The sequence below is a fragment of the Cupressus sempervirens genome, chromosome 5 (assembly GCF_028749045.1).
Source record: "Cupressus sempervirens isolate cs-2001-9-10 chromosome 5, ASM2874904v1, whole genome shotgun sequence".
NCBI classification, from domain to species: Eukaryota; Viridiplantae; Streptophyta; class Pinopsida; order Cupressales; family Cupressaceae; genus Cupressus; species Cupressus sempervirens.
The window spans coordinates 688,322,628-688,347,297 of record NC_143122.1 but is presented as its reverse complement, the minus strand read 5'-3'; the positions used below and the strand labels follow the sequence as shown (position 1 = coordinate 688,347,297).

The 24,670-nt window shown below is 38.1% G+C and overlaps 1 protein-coding gene across 1 annotated transcript in view; it reads right to left on the bottom strand.

The window, feature by feature from the left end:
• Positions 1–21,601, bottom strand: part of LOC149557823 (uncharacterized) — a 68,816-nt gene extending 47,215 nt beyond the window's left edge. The window contains exon 1 of the mRNA XM_089832305.1: positions 21,288–21,601. Coding sequence (XP_089688431.1) covers positions 21,288–21,404 — 117 coding nt within the window. The 5' untranslated portion in view covers positions 21,405–21,601. The remainder of the gene's footprint in view (positions 1–21,287) is intronic.
• Positions 21,602–24,670: the final 3,069 nt, after the last annotated feature.

Below are 24,670 nucleotides of genomic sequence, written 5' to 3'. Positions count from 1 at the left end.
CCACTTTGAACTCCGGTTCAAAGTAGTTCAAAGTAGTTCAACCAAAGGTTTTACACTAATGAGTTTTCTTGCAAGAAATGTGCGCCCATCCGGCAGAGTGTTCTTCTTAATCACTTTGAACCACTTTGAACTGAGGTTCAAAGTAGTTCAAAGTCATTCAACGGTAGAGGCATCTTGGTGAAATTGGATTATGGTGTACGATGCGCCGTCATTTCGCAAGGCTTTGATTGTTATGTCAGAGAGTGATGATTTAAAGGACGTTTTCATTCCCGTGCAAAAATCATCATTATGAGAAAAAGTGGAAAATCTTTGGCCGGAAAAAGGATTGGATGTTGCAATAAAGCTATCATTATTAATATAGCCGAAAAGGGGAATTATTAAATGAAATGGTTATATCACAAGGCTTTCGAACGTGCGATCTTTATCAAGGAGTGATTTGTCATTGATGCCTAATAATGAGCCTGTACTTCCGCACATAAGTGTTTTTCCTTCTTAAAATGAGCTTCGCTTTCTTTTTTTGTTTATCGTGCGAAGAGTTGGAAGTTTGGAGAAAAATTTGTTAAGGGAAAATTGTTGTTTTTCAGCAAATCACAGGTGAGAAACATAGAAGTTCTTGTTTTTATTCTGCAATCTCTGTGTTTTCCAAGAAAGTTTGTTTGAAGCCTTGCTGTTTTGATTAAGGATGAAATTTGTTTTACATTTCTTTGGCAATGTTTCAAGCTTGGAATGTAGAAAGCCTGTCATAAGTGATACAAATTTAGAGGGTGTTAAGGTAGAGAATTTGCAAGCAAATTTCCTTGAGTATGCTGACAAATCGAAAGGGTGCATGGAGGTTCTAACCAGTGGACTACTTGAAGTTGCGGCTTTTCCCCCATCTCTTTTGAGTCTTGAGTTGCTCCAAATGTGTATTGACCACTATGATGTTAGGAGCAAGTGTATTGTAAGCAAAGATGGTGAAACAGTGATCTCAATTTTGAGAGACACTATTGCTTTTGTATTCCGTCTACCAGAGGGCACTTTTGCCGCATTCTCCCTTGTTCAAGCCCAAGCCGAATATCAAGAAACTCCAAACCAATTTCGCAATACCTTGGCTAGGAAATGGACTAAGACCATGTATGGCAGAGGTTCTAGGCTACCCAAAGTTATCACTAAAGATCACCTTAAACCTCATATTCACGACCTTGTGGTATTATTGCATAGAGTCAAAGGTTCTGTTGATATTCTCCTCTTTGAGGAATGGATGTACAGATATATAGAAATTATTTTGAAGGGAGAACAATGGATGGATTGGGCCGAGATTATCGCTAGTTCACTAAGGACGCAGCTTAAGCATGCCAAAGAGTCTAAAGAAAATTTCTATATGGCTTCCTACTTGACTTATTATATTGCCTATATTTGTGACCTTACCCCTCTTCCTCACGGACTCTGGAGTGAATAAATAATGGTGTACCAATATTGCCCTCTTCTGCAAAAGGATAAATCGCTGGAGAACTTTAGGAAAGTTCATGATGTGTTAATTGAAAGTGTGCATACAGCCTTGAAGAAAGCACCAATGCCTAGGTTGTCTCCCAAAGCTCAAAGGTTGATTCAACAATACGAAAGTTATTTCATACAGTTTCTCAGGTTTACTTACTTGAGAATAGGTGGATACGAAGAGGAATCTATAAAACTTCTGCGATATGCTTTGGATTGCTTTGTTTTAGCTGAGATTTGCAAGCAACTATTCTCTATTGTTAAGAATAATTTACCACAGGAAGATTGGGAGACAGCCTTCCCAATTAAGTTGGGTTCTCTGGTCTATAATAGTATGACTAACGCTTTTGTTATTGGAAGCAATTTACTTGGATTAAATTTTGGTTCCTATCATAGTAGAAGAAACTTTGATAGTAAGGGATATGCAGTTCAGATTCTTGGGTTTGTAAGCCACTCATCAACAACTCCACAATTAGAAGATCTATGGCAAGATTGTAAAGATGAGGAGGTTTTGAGGAGAGATCATTCAAGTTTAACATCATAGCAAATTGGTTCCCTAAGGTTGAAGTTCAAAACAAGGGGGGTGACTGAGAATGGCTCTGATATGATTGAACCAGGCTTAGAAGAATCTCATGAATCGAAGTCACCAGTAGTGGATTGGAACCAGGATGAGGAAGAGGATATAAATCTAAGAGCTAGATTTATATTTACTTACACAGACGACTAGCTAAAGAAGCAGAACAAGAAAGTTGTCAATGAACCCTCTTTAGGGGTGGTTTCTTTTTCTAAACCATCATCTTCTGACATCCCACTTTCTTTTCCTGTTGCAGGTAGTGAGTTGGTTCAAGGTAAACAGAGGAGGACACCCATCCATACACAAAACACAGCTCCTAGGACCAGGTCTCAAGCTAAATCCGAGGCCCTTAAGCAACACAAAATTCAAACAAAGCAGATGTCAACTCAGGGGCAGGATTCAACCGATCGTCTCAATTTTTCAAATGGCGCTAATAGTGATATACAGTTCATTGAGGCTCCTAAGGTGGATCAACCAAAGTTTATGACTCCCACTAGAGATCCTTAGGCAATTTTTGTAGGCCCTACTATCCCTATTTGGTTATCCAACACAACCAACAAGAAAAGAAGTCTGCAACCGGTTAGATTACCTGTGAAGGACATTGTAACTAAATATGATGCACGGGGTTCAAAGGTTAAGAAGTTGAAGATGGATGCCCACCTGACCAAGGACCCAGTGACTGGGAAGATAGCTGCTGAAATAGCCACATACAAGCAGAAAACGGAGTCAGGAGATATTGATGATAAAGGTTTCAAAGTTACCTCGATTGAATTGGGGATCATTAATAGGAGCACTAGTAATCACTTTTTCAAATTCTCTGCTGACCACATGTTAACTCAATCTGAGAAGGATAGCAAAGAGAAAAAGGAACTTAAGGGCATGGTGATGACTATGGCAGCGTATACTGATTCCTTGATGAGTCTCAATGCACTGCCAGTTGTTCAAGCCCCTCAAGCTTTCGACCTGAATTCTGCTGGAAGTTAACAGCTGATGAAGCAAATGCAAAAAGGAAAATTGCTAGCAGATGCCATGAAGGATTGGGCGGAAGCCATCATTAAAGAAGGTAATAAGTTTATTTTGGAATTCATAAATGTATATGCCAAAGGGGAATCACTGCTGGGAGAGATTCAAACTTTGATTCCCAGGTGGGAAGCAGAGCAAAGCCGGTGTCAAGCGATTGTTTTTCAAGTAATTGAAGTCGAGAGGTTTGGGGTGCTTAAGTTTCTAAATGAGAATCCAATGAAAAATGTAGATCCCTGCATGTTGTTTATCATGAAAAACAACATGAGTTGGAAGGAGTTAGTTTATAAGGAAGCAATTAAAGAAGTGCAGGGCATTGAGAACAAAGTCACTAGAATGCACGAAGAACTCCTAAAAGATATGAAAGTAGTAAATCCTACAGGAATCCTGCAATTCGATGACGGGTATATGGATTCTGAGACACTAATTAAGAGCTTCAATGAAGCTATTGAGCAGATTAGGGATAATGAATCGCCCAGCACTAATGACTTCACTGCGTTGGCGAACACTGAGTCGATGTTAAATCTCACCAAGGACCTCATGCCGCATTAGAGCTTGAAGATAAAGGAGTTCAAATGGTAGAAGGACGCGTGTAGGTCCAGGTTGTTGAGTCTAAAAAATCCACATTCCCACGCAATACAAGAGTTCATGAACACTTTCAGGAGTTGGAAGTTGGTGCGTCAGACCGTGGGCGAGAAAGAGAAGACTGGCGGCGAGGCTTGAACAAGATAGTTGTTTTAGTTATATTTTGACACCTATTTTATAACTACTTTCTTGTTCATAACTGTTTCTTGTTTTAACCGAAACGGCTGGGTTTTGATGGAGGCCTTTCGGATTCTGTAATGGAATTATAAATGCTGGAGCATTGAACCTATTAGGGGTTAGAATAGATAGTTAGAAACTCTAATAAGTAGATACTTTATACAGTAATCAAAAGATATTATATGGATGTTCTGCTTTTTGAATGACTGTGTGCATGAAGAAGGTTTAACACACACACACACACACACATATTATCTTGAATTCAGCTTGGGAACTTGGTGTTCGAAGTGTTAGATCACTGTTACTTTGTGAACTCTAGTCTATTGGTTCGAGATATTTGATTGCTGTTCTTACTGTAAGTTCTTTTCAATTAAGGTGCTTGAATAATTGATACCAATTTATAGTGTTATTCATTCCTTTGAAGTAGATATTTTGTGGAAGTATGGTTCGATGAATGTTTATTTTGTTGTTTGAATTGATTCTTACCTCACTACCGAGGAGTATGTGAGAGATCCTTACGAGCTTTTTGGTAAAAGTGCGAAGATAATTTTGAATTCATTGCAAATTTCATAAGAGAGCTGTACCTTTAAAATTCGGAAAGAAAAGCAAATAACATGAGATTTTCTCAACTGTTGTGAACATTTTGTGTTTTCTGTACCTTGGGCATAGAGTGAGTTTGTTAAATAGTTGAAAGGACAATCTGTTCGCTAACACTCCTTTAGGCTTTTGCTGCATGAATTGCTCATCAAGTTTGTCACTCCTTGAATAGAGTTTCTCAAGATGTATCATTGTTTCCACAAGCTCGCCCTTGACAATATTAGTGTACTTTTCAACTTCTTGATATTTAGTCTTTGAATCTTCAAGTTCAGATTTTACCTTACCAAGCTGAGTGTTCAAACCTTTGCATTCATCTGTCTTACTTTTCAAATCTGCTTGAACTTTCTCTATTTGAAAATTTCTTTCTTCAATTTTCTTGGTCATCTGAAGTGATGTTATCTCAAATTCACGCTTAAGTGGTTGATTCTCCTTTTGAAGTTTTCTAATCAAATCTGATTCACCATCTGATAGGTTCTTTGATCTGTTCAGCAAGCTCTTTCCTCATTATTCTTGAAATATCGATCTGATCTTTAAGTTTCTTGATGTAATCCCATGCATCCTTAAGCTTCATTCTCAATCTTTCCTTCTTTTCATTTGCTTTGTCCAAATCTTCAAGTGCTGCCTCAAAGTTGCTCTGCAAATTTCTTGTATCCATCAGAATTCTCCCCAAGTTGTAAGACTTCTTCTGAGGAACTGGGCTCTAATACCAATTATTAGGATCAAGCAATACTAAGAAGGGGGGGGTAATCAGTATTCCAGCACTTCTACACCAATCAATAACTTTAGAACTTAGCCACAAAAATCTACAAATAGAAATACAGGAAAGTAAACCATAAAGCAAAAAGAAACTCATAACACTATGATTTGTTTTCAAGGAAACCCTGGCCAAGAAAAAACCCCAATGAGGATGGTACCCACAACAATGTGCCAATCTAATAATACTCTGCTAGGAGTTTTTGACCCTATTAGGAGTCATTACATACATTTAGTACATTAATCCATGTTAGAGAACTTGACCCTACTAGAGGCCTCAACCCTGTTAGGAGTTGTATTACAAAAAGAGTTCACTGCTCAATGAGGACTCATGGTCAAATTACAAAGAGTATTAGTTACAATACCGAAAATGATTGTACTAACATCACAATGCCTAATTAGTTTGCAATGGAGCTTGCATCTGATGTAATCCAGCATCACTATTCGCATAAAACCATCAAAATAGCACAATGGTAACATCAGTGTCCATAATAACATCCTCACATACGAAATCTAACTTTTCCTTATACTATTCTCATTTATTTACTCAGTTGACTTAGCAAACTGTCTTCGCAGAACGTGTGGCACAACATCCAAAAATAATTATTTGAGAAACGCTATCCAAGGGTTAACATCTAGGATGTTATCCCTACAATGCCAAGTTACTGAATTGGAAAAATTATTCAATTCCTTAGGCCAATTCGCCCAATTACCAAAGTTGTTCCTAAACAACTGCAATCATTGCCAACTATAACCTTTTCAATCCAAAACCTATGCCAAACAATATCTAACCACACACAAACATATATGAGGCATATATGAACCTGATAATATCATTATCGAAAATTGTGGCCATTATTGATTAGTGTATTGTCCTTGTTGGCAAAAATAATCTGACTGTTGTTTTCCTGCATAATACTTGAAGCATTTTTCATGTGTAAACATAACCAAAACTGATTGCTGAATTCAGCGATCATACCAACTTAGTTGCATCAATGATGTCACCTGAGTCTTCACTACTAATCACTTGCCAACACTAGAGTTATACCCCAATTCTTCGTGACTCTAGTGTTTTTTTCGTGGCTCTAGTGTTTCTAAATAGACACAGTCAAAGACTGATGCCACCAGCCTATCATCAGTGATACAGCATTTGACACCCAAGCATCCTCAACGATTTTGGGGACATTTGTGCATCCCTCATCACAAGTAGAAATAAAAGTGCATTTCAAAAAAACATGTTTTTTTTAATTTCTTTTGGGTTCCATTCGAACCCTAATTAGTATTGGATCCCCTCTTGGCCACTCTAAGCCTACAAAAATCACTCCATCCATTTTCACTCACAGTTGGATTTCTTGTTGTTTGCTAAAGTGGATAGAGATAAGCGAAAAGGAGAGAAAGGAGTGATTGGAGCAGTGAAAGGAGTACACGCAAGTGAAAGAGGAGAAAGAAGAGGAGAAGGAAGATTCTAGACCTTTCTTGAAGAGATTCTGAGTTTTTTAACACCTTTTTTTTCCTAAATATTAAATTGTTTTATAATGTTAAACGTTCATTGTCTTTTCATTTTTATTGTTTCAAACTTGAATGTTTTCAATTTTTCTTTTTTCTTTTTTCTTTTTTTTTCATGTTCTAAATCAGAGCTTATGATGAATCTTGAGGGTGGAATGAAGAATTTATGATATTCTTCATTTTGCCTTCAAGATTCATAAATTTTATTTTTTGATTTAGATTTTAAAATTTGTTAAAATCAGTAATTAAAATAAAATTTGGATTTCTTCATTTTTAATTATTAAAAGTAGGCTGAAACTAGTTGCTTATTGAATTTATTTTCATTTTGTGAAATGTACTGCCACAATGAGTTCTCATAGTCATAATATGAGTGGATATGAGATGAAAATTCAATCTTAGAGTGCAAGTCAATCAAAATATGAACCTGAGGATGAGGTAGAGCCTGAGGAGAGTGATCATGAGGCTAATCTGAAAGCCCAAACTAGTTCCATGGCTAGTAGACCAGCTACAACAAATTGCCCCTCCCGACTTTTGGCAGTGTTTGCAAGGGGTCCTTATTATCCCACGCCTCCTCTTAGACAATTCACAACAAGAATAACAGCCCCAACACCAATAGGTGGTAGCACAAGGAAATGGAGATGCAACATTTGTATCATGGAATGGTATGGGAACATCACTAGAGTTAATGTACACTTCCTCTTTTAGAAGGAAATCGTGCGAATCCAACTAAGTTTTTGAAAGAGCCTAAAAATATAAAGTACAAAATTGAGTTCAACAAGATTTGGGGTGTTCTTGAAGACAATGCAGTTGCAATGCCTACTACTTCGTCTGGTAGGATGTTGGTTTAGACAATTCAACAGATGCAAGGGCAGCCAAATGTTTCTACTCGTACATTGCATCAGAGAGTAGGAATGATGTCAAGGTCAGCCTCAAGACCTTCATCCACTCATAGTGTCGTGGCTGCATCACAAGATGGCATGGGGAAATGCGAGATGCAGAGTAGCCTAATGGCTGATTTTTTCAATGTGCAGTTGAAAGATCATATAGATGATTCCATTGGCAAGTTCTTCTCCAATGGCATCCCTTTACATATAGTTCGATCTCCTTATAATAAGGAGATGATGTTAATGATTATAAGGGGGAGACATCATATGTACCACCAAGTGAGCACAAATTGATGATAATTATATTGGATAACAACTATGCCAAGATCAATACTTTGATGGAGCAGATGAAGGCACATTCAATAGAGTTTGGATGCAGCATAGTTATTAATGGTGGACAAACATTAACCATCATCCACTCATCAACACCCATACTTTCTCAAGACAGTTAATTGTTCAAGGCATTGCAAAGATATTGATTTTCAATTTGAGGTCCTTAGAAAGGCTGAGGAGGTTAGGCAACACAATGTGGTCCAAGTAGTGACAGATGCAACAAGTGTGTAGAGTTGTAGGGAAGCCTATTAAGGCAACCTACAAACATATTTGGACTCCATGATGTGTGCATGTCATGAATAATGCACTCAAGGACATGGGAAATATTGATTGGATTATAGGAGTGGTCAATAATACAAGAATTGTGCAAATGTTTATCAACAACCACCACACTTCACATGCACTCTTTAGGACATTTGAAAAGAAGGGGTTCTTGAAATTAGCTAAGACTAGATATGAATCTTATTTCATTCTCTTGCACAAAACACTTGAGTTGCACAAGGCACTACAACTCATGGTTACGACAAATAATTGGAATTGGTGGGCCAAGGCCAAAGCAAAGCAAGGGAAGAGGGTTAAGGAGATACTGAAGAATGATATATTTAGAAGCGAGGCAAAAACATTGTCTCTATCATTCCTTTGGTTTCCCAGATGATCAAATATGGTGATTGGGATGCGCCTACCCTTGGAGAGGTGTATCAATCAATTGATTCTATGCTCGACCAGATGAGGGTTGGTTTGTCATAGGACAAGCCCACTTTGGCATTCTACAATGAGCACATTTGGTCAATCATTCATTGCAAGTAGGACAGGTTGAAAACTCACTTACACATGGTTGCTTATACATTGAATCCGAAGTGGTACATGGTGAGGCTTGGTAGAATTACACCAATTTAGATGATGAGGTCAAGGTAGGCTTATTCAAGTACATTAAAAAGATGTATGATGCTCAAATTGCTGGCTAGATTCACTCTAAGTGGACAAAATTTACCACATTTAGCAATTATTTGGATACGACAAAGATGGATATAAGAATCACGACACATGAGGACCCGCTTTTGTGGAGGAATTGTCATGGAGTACAAAAATCAAACATTACCATATTAGTCATCCCTTTCTTGTCGCAAGTTTCTAGTTCTTCTACTGCAAAGGGGAACTAGTCTACTCATAGCTTAATCCACTCTCTTACGAGGAAGAAACTCACCTCTAAGAGAACAAAGTAGTAGTGGTTGTGTTAGTTTGTGGTGATTGATTAGGAAAGTACTGTACATACTTCATAAATTAAAAATTCGAATTTTGGGCCGACATGTAATTATTAATTATAACCCTAAAGCGGTTTAATACTTGTATAAAAGGGCTTAGGGTTAGAGATTGTTTCATAGTTGTGATGCGAAAATTGGTTCTTGCGGCAATATTGAGCTATAAGGGATTACGGATTGTAATCAGATTGTAATCACTGGATCATAATAATATTGAACTTGTTGTTTGGTGGACGTAGCCCAGGGATTGGATGAACCACGTTAAATCTTAGTGTCTTGTGTTCTTTTCTGTGTGATCTATTATTTTCTGTTGTTGAAATGTAATAGTTGTTTTTGTCCGTGGTTTAATCCTAACAAGTGGTATCAGAGCGAGGTTGTTTTTTCAGTTATCCTCTGTAGGAAAGTCTCACGGTTGAGTGGGAGTCTCACAGTTGAGTAGGAGCGATGGCAAATTCTGAGGGTTGATAGGTTTAATGGGCAAAACTTCCAGTTATGGAAGATGCAAATGGAAAACTATCTTTATCAAAAGGATTTATGGAAACCGTTAGAAGGCAAAGCCAAGAATCAGGGCTCTATGTCAAATGATGAATGGAATCTATTGGACAAAAAGGCACTTGGAAGCATTCAATTATGCCTGGCACCATTGGTGGTATTTAATATTACAAAAGCAAAGACAACAAAAGAATTGATGCAAACCCTAGCGACACTGTATGAAAAGCCCTCCGCTTCAAACAAGGTATTTCTCATAAAGCGTTTAGTCAATATGAAAATGGCAGAAGGTGGATCTGTTGCGGATCATTTAAATGAGTTTAATACTATTACTAGTCAGTTATCTTCTATGGGTATCAATTTTGATGAAAAAATTAAGGCTCTCTTGATTTTGTGTTCTTTGCTTGAAAGTTGGAATGGCTTGGTAATGGCTGTGAGTAATTCTATTCCTGGGTCTAATACCCTAAAACATGATGATGTGATCGATGTTGTTTTGAGTGAGAAAACTCGTAGGAAATACTCAGGTGGATCTACATCAAGAAGTGCTTTGAACGCACAAAGTAGAGGCAGAACGACTGAAAGAAAAAGTAATTCCAAAAATCGTGAGAAATCAAGAAGAAAGTCAAAGGGGAGGAGGTCTCAATCAAGAGGACCAAACGCCTGCTGGTACTGTGGGAAACTAGGTCATAAAAAAAAGATTGTTGGAATCGAAAGAAAAATGAAGGAGATAAACCAGATAGAGACAAGGAGGTAAATGTGGTAAGTAACAAATTTGAAAAAGATGCTTTGCTTCTATCTTTAAAAAGTGTTGATGATTCATGGGTTTTAGATTCTAGTGCTTCATTTCATGCTACACCTCATAGAGGTTATTTCATTGATTATGTCCAAGGGGATTTTAGACTTGTTTATTTGGGGGATAATGAACCCTGTCAAATTGTTGAAAAGCAAAAAATTAAGATTAAGTTGCAAAATGGGAATCATTGGCTACTACATGAGGTAAGACATGTTCCAAGGCTGAGTAGGAATTTAATTTCCGTAAGGCAACTCGGCGACGAGGGTTGTGTAGTTACTTTTAATGATAAAAATTGGAAAGTTTCAAAAGGTTCCCTTGTAATAGCAAAAGATGTGAAAGTAGGCACCTTATATCTTTGTACAGGTCATATCGTTCCTTCTACTTTAATTGTTTCAAAGAAAAATGAATGTTCAGGAACAACTGCTGCACTTGAGCAAGGAGAACAAATAGCTGCTGTACATTCTGATACAGCGCTGTGGCACAACAGACTTGGGCACATGAGTGAGAAAGGTATGAAAGTACTATTACAATAATAGATAAGACGTCTATTATTAGTTAATGGTTATCTATTGTAAATATTTAGTTAGCTTTAGTTAGCTTTCGTTTTTTCAGTTTTATTTGTTAGAATAGAATATTTCTATTCTTTCCGCTTTATTCTTTTGTATAAATTGACCTCTCGGTCTCTATTAATAGAAAAGCAAGTATTTACCAATTACCTCGTAATATGGTATCAGAGCCAGGTTTCTTAATTTTTTCGAAAATTATAATTTCTTTTTCGAAATTATCAGAGCCAATTTTCAAAATTATTCTGTGATTCTTGCTTTCTAAAAACCTCAAATTTTCGACTAGGGTTTTTTTTTTGAGTTTTTCAAAAATCGCAACTGTAATAGTTTTCGGCCAAGTTTGAAGAAAAAAAAATTCTGCATCCCGCGCGATTTGCATCTGTTTGGATCTTCACATAGTAATTTTCGCAGGGGAAAAGTGCATTTTTCTGGAAAATTGTCAATGATTTTACACCAAAAACAGCTCTGCATTTTTCTTCAGACGACTTGGTTTTTGGAAATCAGTCATCTGCGTTTTTCATGGTCATTTTTTCCTGTGCCTGACCTCAAGGCGTCGGTTTTCTGACCTCCATACTGCCGTGACCAGCATTAGTCGACTGAAAACCACCATTTTTTACAAAATTCGACCTCCATGGCCGCCGATTGATATTTTGTTCGAAACCCTAATTTTTGGGGTCGAAAAAATATTTTGTTTGCAAATTCTTGTTGGGTTTTTCGAGAGCTCAACTGGGTTGTCGTCCTTTTTTTCTGGGTGCCTTATTTTTGTGCCTCGATTTTCGAGCCAGCGGATCCAAAAAGCCACAACAAATTCCTTCTAAGTTTTTCGAGCTCTCTTCTAGGTCATTCTCTAATTCTTCTGGGTCTTCCATATTTTTGCCTCAAAAAGCGTGCCTTCACAGATTTTCACAATTTTTCATTGAAAAACGTGCCATGGCATCTTTGACAAATATTCTGCTCAAACATAATTCCAAATTCAATGGTCGCAATTATGGAACCTGGAAGCAGCGCATCATCGCAATCTTCGAATATCGAAACACCGATCAACTTGTTCTGGGTGTTACGCAGCATCCGACTTCTCCGGGTCCTAATCAAGATACATGGGATTTGAATAATCGAGAGGTCGTAATGCTTCTCAAACTATCCGTAGCTAATGACTAGCTTTCTCAGATTCCATCCGACGAGACAGCTGCCGAAATCTAGACACATCTAAAAGCTCTTCATGAGACTTCCGACAAGAGCAGAGCCTTCTTTCTGAAAAACACTCTGTTTTCTATTGTCATGGATGAGCGCACCTCGCTCCAGGCACACCTGAATCGGATTCAGGAAATCCGTGATCAGTTACTTACCATCGGTTGCAAGATGGAGGAAGAGGATATTGTGGTAATCACTCTTCGGAGTTTACCAAAATCCTATGAGCATTTTATCGAGACTCTCAACATCACATCTACTGTTGTTGATCTAAAGTTCATTGATCTCTGCACCCTGCTGCTTCAGCAAGATTGGTGGAAACAACAGTTCGGTAGCAGCTCCAATTCCACCTCCACTGAGCAAGCCTTTGCTGCAAAATCCTTTCAGAAGGATAAGGGCAAGTTTCAGCAACCATCTCAGCAGAAGTCTTCTGCTCCAACATCAAATGGTACCAAAAAGAAGAACATTCAATGCAACTACTGTCACAAATTTGGTCATATGAAGGTTGAATGTCGAAAACGCTTAGCTGCCCAGTCTAAGCAATCAGGTTCGCAACCCAAAGCGAACAGTGCAGAGCACGCTGAGCAGGCGGAATCTGCCTTTTACGCCTTCATGGCTAAAAGACCCGCAGATCATGTGAAGTCATCTGCCTGGTACATTGATTCAGGTGCCTCTCGACATTTCACTCACCGCAGAGACTGGTTTACTGACTACCAGCATTATTCAGATTCTGTTATTTTTGATGGTGGAGAAGAGTACACGGTTGTTGGTAAAGGCAACATTCAAATTCAGTCTATTGGGAGGAATCTCATATTCCTTGATGTGTAATGCATTCCAGGGATGGAACTAAATCTACTCTCAGTCAGTCAATTGCTACAACATTCTCCACACATGGCAGTCACCTTCAGTTCAAATCAGTGCACCATCACTAATCGGGCAACTAAGTCTACTGTTGCAGTTGGTCTTGAGGATCATGGTCTTTTCACACTTACTGATTCTGGTGATTCTCAGGACTTAGCTATGGCTGCTCGGCGATCTTCCATCAGCACACTTTGGCATCAGCGATATGGGCACTTAAATGTGCATTATCTCTCACAACTTGCTCGGGATGAGCTTGTTCTTGGTTTGCCAGAGATTCAAACTCAACACCTTGGAGTTTGTGACGCATGTCAGGCTGGGAAGCAACATCGCACACCTTTCCCCAGTGGCGATTCTTGGCGAGCTTCTCAGGTACTTCAGCTTGTTCATGCTGATATCTATGGCCCTATGGCCACTCCTTCTGTTCTTGGGTACAGGTATTTTCTGTTGTTTGTAGATGATTTCAGTAGAAAAATGTGGGTATATTTCCTTAAAAAGAAATCCGATGCATTTACTGTATTTCAGAAGTTTAAACCCTTAGTTGAAAAAGAGTCTGGGAAATCTATTATTACTCTTAGATCAGACAATGGGGGGGAATTTTGTTCTAATGTTTTCTCCAGCTTCTTGGATACAGATGGCATCCAACGCCAATTCACCACACCCCACACACCACAACAGAACAGTGTAGTTGAACGTCGAAACAGAACAATCACCGAGATGGCTCGTTCTATGCTCGAACACAGACATGTTCTGAAGCAATTTTGGGCAGAAGCAGTTAACACTGCAGTTTATCTGTTGAACCGGTCACCCACAGTAGCGGTCAAAAGTAAAACTCCGGAAGAGGCCTGGTCAGGTCGCAAGCCCAGAATCAGTCACCTGAAGGTTTTTGGCTCTCTTGCTTTTGTTTGGATCCCTGATGCTTCACGCACCAAGTTGGATGCCAAGAGTCAGAAACTAATGCTTGCTGGATACAGCAGTCTTCACAAAGCCTACCGCCTTATTGATGTTGAGACATCTCGTCTCATATACAGCCGCGATGTAGTCTTTGATGAGCAGCGAGGACCATTCATGCCTGTTTCTCCTGTTCCTGATCCAGCAGACCAGCCTATGCAGGCTCATGATTTGGGAGTTCGGCTTCCATTAGGTCCACCTGATGGGAAGGCTCCAGTAGCTCCTGCAACTCCAGTCATGCCAGTGATACCTGTACAGACACCTCCGGCTTCTCCTGCAGGATCACCTCGTTTTGAAGATGCTTCACCTGAGTTTGATCCAGATTCTTCTGATGAGGATCCTACTGATCAAGCATCTCCTAGTACTACTGTTGGTCATTCTCCTCTCCGACCTAAGTGGTGGGCTAAGACACTTGCTGATCTTCATGATGATGAGCTCATTGATGGGAAAACTGCTCGGAAAAAGAGCAAAACTACAGATTCTGTTAACTTTGCTCTTATGGCCAACATTCACAGTGTGTTTGAACCTCAAACATATTCCGAGGCTATAGGAATTCTAGAGTGAGAATAGGCCATGACATTTGAACACCAGAGCCTGTTGAAGAACAACACTTGGGTCCTTTCTGATCTTCCACCAGGGAAGAAACCCATTGGCTGCAAATGGGTCTACAAAATCAAATGCAAATCAGATGGTACTTTGGATAAGTACAAAGCTCGTTTAGTGGCAAAGGGCTTTTCTCAGCGTCAGGGCATTGATTATGAGGAGACCTTTGCTCCTACTGCAAAGATGAGCACCATCAGATTAGTCCTAGCCATGGCAGCACAGTTTGGCTGGAAGGTCCATCAGATGGACGTAAAGAGTGCTTTCCTGAATGGTGATCTCCATGAAGAGGTCTACATGACGCAACCTCCTGGTTTCAAGGTTGGTGGTAAAGACCATCAGGTTCTCAGATTGGTAAAAGCTCTCTATGGTTTGAAGCAGGCCCCTGAGGCATGGTACATCAAGATTGATACGTACCTCATTGATCAAGGCTTCAAGAGGAGTTCTTCAGACTCAAATCTGTACATCAAAACTACTGACAATGACATCATCCTTCTGGTTATCTATGTGGATGATCTAATCATCACTGGCAGTTCAGCATCTTTGATTCAGGGAATCAAACAACACTTATGCCAGTCTTTTGATATGACTGACCTTGGGCTCATGCATTATTGCTTAGGTGTTGAAGTTTGGCAACAGTCTTCTGGTATATTCATCTCTCAGTCCAAATATGCCAGGGCCCTGTTAGACAAATTCCGAATGCAGGATTGCAAACCTGCATCTACACCTATGGAGAAAGGTCTCTAGTTATTAGCCAAGTTTGATTCTCCTTCCGTTGATGATACTACGTATAGGCAACTAGTAGGCAACCTCATCTACCTATCTGCTACTAGGCCTGATATCAGCTTCGTAGTCAGCTATATTTCACGCTTTATGACAGCTCCTAAGGCTGATCATTGGATGGCAGCAAAGCGTGTGCTTCGTTATGTGAAGGGCACTTCCGATTATGGACTTTTGTATTCTCGGAGTTCTAATTCTCAACTCAGTGGGTTCACAGATTCAGATTGGGCACGCTTTGTTGATGATAAAAAGTCAACATCTAGATATGTGTTTAGTTTGGGATCCGGTGCAGTCACATGGACCAGCAAGAAGCAGCAGGCAGTTTCTCTCTCTTCTACAGAGGCTGAATACAGAGGGACTGTTAAGGCAGGATGTGAAGCTGTTTGGCTTCGTCGGATGCTTGGCAATATGCAGATGTCACCAGCCGGACCGACTACTTTGTTTGTTGATAACGAAGGCGTTATCAAGTTAGCACGGAATCCAGTCTTCCATGAACGAACCAAGCATGTAGATGTTCATTGTCATTACATACGACAACTGGTTGAAGACGGGACTATAGATCTGCAATATGTTCCTACCATAGATCAGACTGCAGACATTCTCACCAAGCCTCTTGGTCCTGATAAGTTTGTCAAATTTAGAGGACAGCTTGGTGTGTTAGATAGATTAACCATTAAGGGAGGGTATTACAATAATAGATAAGACGTCTATTATTAGTTAATGGTTATCTATTGTAAATATTTAGTTAGCTTTAGTTAGCTTTCGTTTTTTTAGTTTTATTTGTTAGAATAGAATATTTCTATTCTTTCCGCTTTATTCTTTTGTATAAATTGACCTCTCGGTCTATGTTAATAGAAAAGCAAGTATTTACCAATTACCTCGTAATAAGTACTTCATTCAAAGAAAGTTTTATCAGGTCTAAAATGTGTTGATATGGATTTCTGTGAAAGTTGTGTGTATGGAAAACAAAAGAGAGTGAGTTTTGTGAAGATTGGGAAGGAAAACAAAAAGGAGAAATTAGAGCTTGTGCATACCGATGTATGGGGACCAGCTCAGGTATCTTCCCTTGGAGGCTCTCATTATTATGTTACATTTATTGATGATGCAACTCGAAAGATATGGATTTATTTCCTTAGACAAAAATCTGATGTATTTCAAACTTTTAAGAAATGGAAATGCTTGGTTGAAAATGAGACTGGTAAGAAATTAAAACGTCTCAAATCTGATTATGGTGGTGAGTATTGCAGTCATGAATTTGAAGATTATTACTCCACTAATGGTATTCATAGACAGAAAACTGTTCCAAAGACTCCATAGAAAAATGGAGTGGTAGAACGCATGAACAGGACTATAGTGGAGCATGCAAGGAGCATGAGGTTGCATTTTGGGTTGCCCTTACACATGTGGGCGGAGGCTATTAATAGTGTTGTATATTTGATTAATACAGGTCCCTCTACTCTTTTAGGTTGTCATATTTCAGAGGAAGCATGGACTGGTAAGAAGGTGAGTTATTCTTTTCTCAAAACCTTCGGTTGTGAAGCATTTGCTCACATAGATTCTGAAAATAGAACCAAGATAGAAGCTAAGTCAAAGAAATGTGTATTTGTTGGATATGGCATTAATGAATTTGGTTATAGGCTTTGGGATTTTGAAAATCATAAAATTGTAAGAAGCAGGGATGTCATACTCAATGAGAAAATGTTGTACAAAGATCTGTTGCAGCAACATGAGAAGAAAGAAGATGATTACATAGTGTTGGATGATACTTCAAAAGATGATGTTTCAGCGATTCCTCATGATGTGCAACAACCGCAACAACAAATTCCACACACACTAGTGCATGTTAGATGGTCAACAAGGTAAATTAGACCTCCAGAAAGATTTTCTGCCTCTTTGTATTCCATTTTACTTACTGATGCTGGTGAACCTGAATGTTATGATGAAGCTATGCGGGTGGATGCTAAGATTCAGTGGGAGTCTGCAATGAAAGACGAAATGGATTCTTTGCTGAAGAATAAGACATGGGATTTATGCAAGTTGCCTGCAAGTAAAAGAGCTTTACAGAATAAGTGGGTTTACAGGTTAAAAGAAGAGGATGGAGGTAAGAAAAGATTTAAAGCCAAGTTAGTTGTAAAAGGATTTGCACAGAAAAGGGAATTGATTTTGATGAGATATTTTCTCCTATTGTTAAAATGACTTCTATCCGTACTATTTTAAGTCTTGTGGCTACTGAAGATTTGCATTTAGAGCAGCTTGATGCTAAAATAGCCTTTCTTCATGGAGATTTGGATGAAGAGATATATATGGCTCAACCACAGGGATTTGCGGTCAAAGGTAAGGAGAACTTAGTGTGTAAATTGAAGAAAAATTTATATGACTTGAAGCAAGCACCTCGGCAATGGTATTTGAAATTTGACAGTTTTATGCATGAGCATGGATACAATAGGTGTCATTCATATCATTGTGTCTACTTTAAGAGGTTGGATGATGATAGCTACATTATTTCATGTTTATATGTTGATGATATGCTTGTAGTTGGGTCTAACATGGATCATATTACGGGGCTGAAACGCCAGTTAGCACATGCATTTGCTATGAAGGATTTGGGGGCAGCAAAACAAATCCTTAGTATGAAGATTTGCAGAGATAGGAAGAACAGAACATTGATGCTATCTCAAGCTGATTATGTGGAGAAGGTGTTGCAGCGTTTCTCTATGGAGAATGCTAAAGCTGTCAACACACCTTTACCTAGTCATTTGAAGTTGACTAGGGAGATGTGTCCCAAAACACAAGAAGAGGAGGATAAGATGTCCAAGGTACCTTATGCTTCAGCTATAGGAAGCTATGGTATGCACTAGGCCAGACATTGCACATTCAATGGGAGTCGTTAGCAGGTATATGAGTCATTCGGGAATTGAGCATTGGAATGCAATCAAATGGATTCTCAAATATTCGAGAGGAACATCCAATAAGTGTTTACACTTTGTGGGCTTTACTATTGATCTACAGAGCTATGTTGACTCAGATTTGGCAGAGGATATTGATACCAGGAGGAGTACTATAAGTTATGTCTTTACTGTTGGTGAGGCAGCCGTGAGTTGGGTTTCTAGGTTACAGAAGGTTAATGCTTTATCCACTACAAAGGCAGAGTATGTTGCTGCTACAGAGGCAGTCAAAGAGATGATATGGCTTTAGTTCTTCTTGGAAGAATCAAAACATCCTCAAAAGGATAATTATTTGTTTACAGATAGTCAGAGTGTCATTCATCTTGTGAAGAATTCAACTCTGCATTCATAGACAAAACACATACAATTGCGGTACCATTTCATTCGGTCAATTTTGGAGGATGGACAGTTAAAGCTGGATAAGATACATACAAATGACAATCTAGCGGATATGTTGACAAAGGTAGTAACAAGAGAGAAGTTGAACTCCTCTTCTGCTTCGGTCGGTCTTCTAGACTGAACATGAATAAAAGAATAGTAGAGTCCAGGGTGGTTTGATCTAGTGGGAGCCTCATGGAGTAGCGGCATAGCTACAAGATCAATCTCCAAGTGGGAGATTGTTGTTTAGTGTGGAGCCTGATCAGTCCCCAAGTGGGAGATTGTTAGGTTGTGGTGACTAATCAGGAAAGTATTATGCATACTTCATAAATTCTTTGGGGCTCAGGGCATCATCCCGAAAAAAAAATTTGGACCCTATTTTTTTGGGATTTTGGGCCGACATGTAATTATTAATTATAACCCTAAAGTGGTTTAATACTTGTATAAGAGGGCTTAGGGTTAAGGATTGTTTCATAGTTGTGATGCAAAAATTAATTCTTGTGGCGATGCTAAGCTATAAGGGATTACGGATTGTAATCAGATTGTAATCACTGAATCATAATAATATCAGACTTGCTGTTTGGTGGACGTAGCCCAGGGATTGGGTGAACCACGTTAAATCTTGGTGTCGTGTTCTATTCAGTGTGATCTATTATTTTCTGTTGTTGGTTATATTTGCATGTAATTGTTATTTCTATCCGTGGTTTAATCCTAACAAGTTGTACATAGTGTCTTACATATCAATGGTCGCAAGACGCATGTACAAGGAGAGCCAACATCACAATGGGATGTAAAGCCAAAAGATCCACCAAAACTTGATGAGGATGATGATGCAATGCCTTCATATGTAGAATTGGTTGGTATTTGTTTGGTGAATCTTGATAGTGAGGAGCCCAATAGTTCCAATGACAAGGAGTTTGCCTTAAGGGATGATTAGCGGACTCCATTCACTATATTTTGTACTTATTTTGATATCATGCTACTCATTGTAATCATCTTTATGATATTTTTGACATAATAGAAATCTTTCATTGTTTAGTATTCTAATTTCTAGTACAAGTATTTTAATATTTAGTGTTTTACATCTACAATTTTTCTATTTTACTTCTTATATTGTTTTATTTTCATAACTACCATTTCAAGGCCTTTATGCATGCTAAACAACACATAAGACACTACCCACCCTCTCTAGACCCAAATTGAGGCCCTTTGTTGCCCCATCCCTAACAAGTGGTGGAACATTAATTTTATTTGACAGGCTCCAATAATTAATGGGGATCTTTGAGTGGAGATGCAATGAGGAGGGTTAGTGTTCCTCATGGAGGTTTAGAGGCAACACCCCCAAATGGATCAAAGATAAGCCAATCCCAAATTTAGGCCCTTGAAAACTTTACCACCAATGAAAACTTTGTCATTGTAATTCAGACCCAAGCTCACTGCCCAATCAAGTAAGGAAACTCTCTTGTAAGGTATTATAGTCAACATTAAGTAGCCATGAGGTGTGTGGAAGTTGCAATCAAATTTATGGCAATTAATTTTTGCCCTATGTAACAAAACAAGCTCACCCTATGCATTGTCATGGATACATGTGGAAATAGGGGTCAAACCCACTGTCATGCTTATACATATGTACCCAATTCCCCTTTCCATTCAAGTAGGAAAAATCTTTTTGTGCCAGTATATTTTCTCACCCTTCAGCAGTAATGTGTCATCATGGATCCCTCGTGCTCGGGGTCAAATTTGTAGTAATATATCACCAAGTGATGACGTTAGCCAAGACCCCAGCCATTATAGTAAGATTGGGGTCTCATGAAGGGGGCTTCTTAAAAATAGAGCAGTGGCTATTGAGATTTTTCAGGAATGTTTCAAGGTGAGCGGTCTCGTGAATCATATAGTGTATTGTAGCTTTAATATTTCAGCTTCTAAATTTAAGAAAGTTCAGGAGAATTTAAATCTACAATATAAAAATAAAAACTTTGTTTTCCTTCTAAATTTTTATTTTAGATTTGAAAAAAGGAGCAGATAGTTGACTTCTTCTTAAGCTGGTGGGACTATTTTCAGCACCACCCCATTTTCATCTGCTTAAATTATGAGGGCTGGAAAACAAGGCTCCCTTAGTGCCCTAGAAATATTCTCATACCTCTCTTCCCTACAAATAGAGTCCAAGCCCCCTCATGAGATCCCTACGTAGGAAAGACAATCATAGCACTGTTTAAGCAAATCCTTCAAAGTTCATGGGATATAGTCTAGAAATCATATCCCCACCCAGGCTCATTACACAGCTATGTAAGGGTATATCCTGTTACGCGATAGCAAAAGGTAACAATACATAACTTTTCCTGGCTAAATTAAATTATATAACATAATGTAGAACCCCAATCATTACCATCATATTGTCCGTAATACCCAAGACTCCGAAATCGTTCAACTGGGATTACCCACAGCCCATTCGGAAAAACCAAATGTATCAGTTTACATCAAAAGATAAAAACAAACAAATACTCAAAGTCACTCAACTGAGTTTAGTAAACAAATGCAACTCAGAAACGCCAATAGAACAAACGAAAGAAAGAAAAAATACCTGCGAGCCCGGAGAAGAAAGGCGACGAAATCTTGAGCCCCTTGTTCCATAGCGAGCATTGGGTATTTGTGGAAAATTTATAATCGCACTGGATAAAGAAATTTCCATGGCTGTCATTTATCTTTGTCTCTACACGGAAACAGACTACTACATGAAAGATGGGATAAACAGGGTTCTACGAAACTAATAAAAGGTGTAGTGTTCTCTAGTCCGCAGGTTTCTCTTGGGTCAGAATTTTACGGTGGCACAGAACAACCGCAAAGAAATCTACTGTTAACTTGAATTTGATATTGCGAGAAGTGTTTGCCTTGTACATCTATTTTCCAAAGGGATTAGTACAATTAAAGGCCTTAAGGGCCGGTTTGGCTGCGGGAATAGGAATAGGGGGATAGGAATACATATTCTGGAATAGAAAATTGGGTTACGTATTTCTGTTCTCTGTTTGGTTTAGCCAATATTTGATAGGAATTTGCAGACCTCAAAATTTATATTTTTTAAAATAAAAAAAAGTGGAATAAGAATACGTATTCCAATAATACCTATTTGGGTGGAATTGCAAAATCCCATTTTTGGGCCAAAATTGGAATACGTATTCCTATTTTACTTTGTATTCCAATTTTGTTTTGGTGCATCCAAACGAAGAATTCAAAATTTTAAAAATTTACATATGCTTATTCCACTTGTATTCTCGTTGCCAAACGGGCCCTAAGGGACACGTTTTATCCGAGATATATATGGGATGCATATGTGCATCATCAATTTATATATTATATGAGAACACGATGTCACTCATTAGAGGCATATAGGCAATATCAAGAAAACTAGATAATAGAAACAATAATAACGTTGTTAAATTGTGAGAAGAATACCACTCGGAGGTAGAGGGAGATCTCAATCATTCAATTTGTTCTATATATCATCGAGTTTAGGGAAACATCAAGCATGGACCATCTTTTCTCTATTTGTTTACTTGGTGTTCCTTACTTTGTCTTTATTTTTTATTAATGAAATTGTCATGGCTATATGAAGGAGCCAATTAAAGGAGTTTGCCCAACCGTCACCACTAGTTAACAACCAATTGTTGCCACCACTAGCAAGTCAACCATGCTCCATATTTAAGGGCTACCCCTAGGTTGAGGCAAGGAAAAGCACCCTCAAGTCAAGTCACTCTTGCTTGCATAATAGCAGCAAGGAACTTGAGATATGGGGGATTGGGAATGTTGAGCCAAAATGCTTTGGCCAAACAGACAATTGCAAGGCAAAAATCAATTGTTGAAAGATAAACTTTAGGGGGGGTGGAGAGGGCGACATGAGTGCAGGGGCCATTATCCCAACTATCTAATAACTCTTGGAGGTGAGTCATCTCTTGTTTCACCTTGTTTGCTTGAATTTGACTATTGAGCACAATATTATTACAAATAAAGGGCTTAGTGAAAGGTGAAATAACAATATTAGTATAACTATTAGAAAAAAAACATTCTTATTTTTCCATAAGCAAAAATATCCACTGGAAAAGAATATTGAAATCGGGTATACTTGAAAGGAAGCATAGACAATCCCATAATAAATTTATATATTGGGGAAAGGGTTCTAGCAAAAAAGAACTAAAAAAGTCACAAGTTCAACTCCAATGTTGTTGAGTATGATGACAAAACTAGATGAGATGCTTTTAAGGACTTTGCTTGGTCATAAAATGGACAATGAGGATTTTCGTTATGTATATACCAATTATGAGAACACATATTCAATCATTTCAATTGGATACACCAAGAAAAGAGGTCAAGCTTAGGCTTAATAGAAATAAACTAGATCTTGTGAACAATGTTGTCAATTTGTCAATGTTTCATCTAATATAAATGTCAATGTGAGTTCATAATAGGCACCATAGGAAGGTGCAAAGAGAGCTTATGATAACCCAAACAAAAATTTTAATCGTTGCTAATAGTATAGGGAGACTCGTTACCACCTAAAAATTTTGGAAAAGAATTCAATACATATGACAAAAGTTTGCTAAGCCATATAGGAACACCCTACCAAAAAAATTTGCAAGCGCCTAGTTTGACAATGACTAAATCTTGGAGTTCTTTGAATCTCATGAGAAATGGTATTGGGATCATGTTTACAAGTTATTTGTCAGAGTAAAGGATTAATTTCATTTCATTTATTAAATTACCTTTACTCCCTACTTAAGATTTCACTTTATGCACATGTATTCTCATCTAATAATTAAATATTAATTATTAAATATGATTTACCTCTTAGAGTTTTTCTATTAAGTGTTATGATCTCCTTCTATAAGAATTGATCCATTGTATATTTCTCTCATTCTTTTGGTCTGATAATATATTCTTGAATATTTAGAGCAAAACCCTTGCCTTCTCTTGTATTTTTTTGCTCTATGGCAGGTTCTTGCATGCAAGTGTTCTACAGGATCTATGGATATGTTCTTATCAAATCCTTTATAGTATCGAAGTCGGACTTGCTATAGCTTGTTCGACTTTATTGAAGAAAATAGGAATAACGGCTTGTTGGTTCAGATCTAGCATTTTTGTGGTTTATTTTCATAGAATTAGGGGAGTCACTTATTTTTGTGCACTTTGAGCAAAAACGGACCTCGTTGTTGAGCTTGTGGCATCCAAAAACCCCTATTTTCATATAAGGCACGCCTAGTTCTGGCATTGTTGCTCTATGATGCAAAAAAAGTATATATTATTTTTTTTAACTAGGTTGTGCACATTTCCCAAGGTGGTGGATTGTTTTTTATGAAAAAAGGAAAAAGTTTTTTTGAGAAGGTTTTACAAAAAAATTCAATCAAAAAACCCTTTTTTATTGAGCCCTCACCTATTTGTTTGAAAAAAAAGGCACTTTATCCTTTTCCAAAGTTCATGAAAGGTATGCCTGCACAAGGATGACATCATCAAGGTACATATGTGCAAATCTGACATTAGGTACAATTGCAGGGGCAGGTGCTAACATCATCAAAGTCGATACCTAAATTTGATGGCCTCCAAACCGTCATATATTTGGTTATTTTGTCTTTTGAAGGTCATGTTGGTTTGTTTGCCATAACTTGAGCATACAGAGGCATTTTTGGGCAATTAAGATATCGTCATAAAGAAGATTCTGAGACGGACGCATTAGTGCAAGTTTTTTCTTTTAAAAAAATCAGTATGGTACCTATTTTTACTAGTGAAGTCTGATGATCTTTTTTACATTCTTGGGGGCATAACTTGCTCAATTTTGCTTTGTTTTTCATTTTGGAAGAAGCATCGGAAAGGTCCATTCGAGCTCTCTTCAGATTCTTTGTTATATTCATCAAACAAATTCAAAAGTATTGATACTCAAATAAAGCTATTTTCTGCTCTTACTTGTATATGCATTCC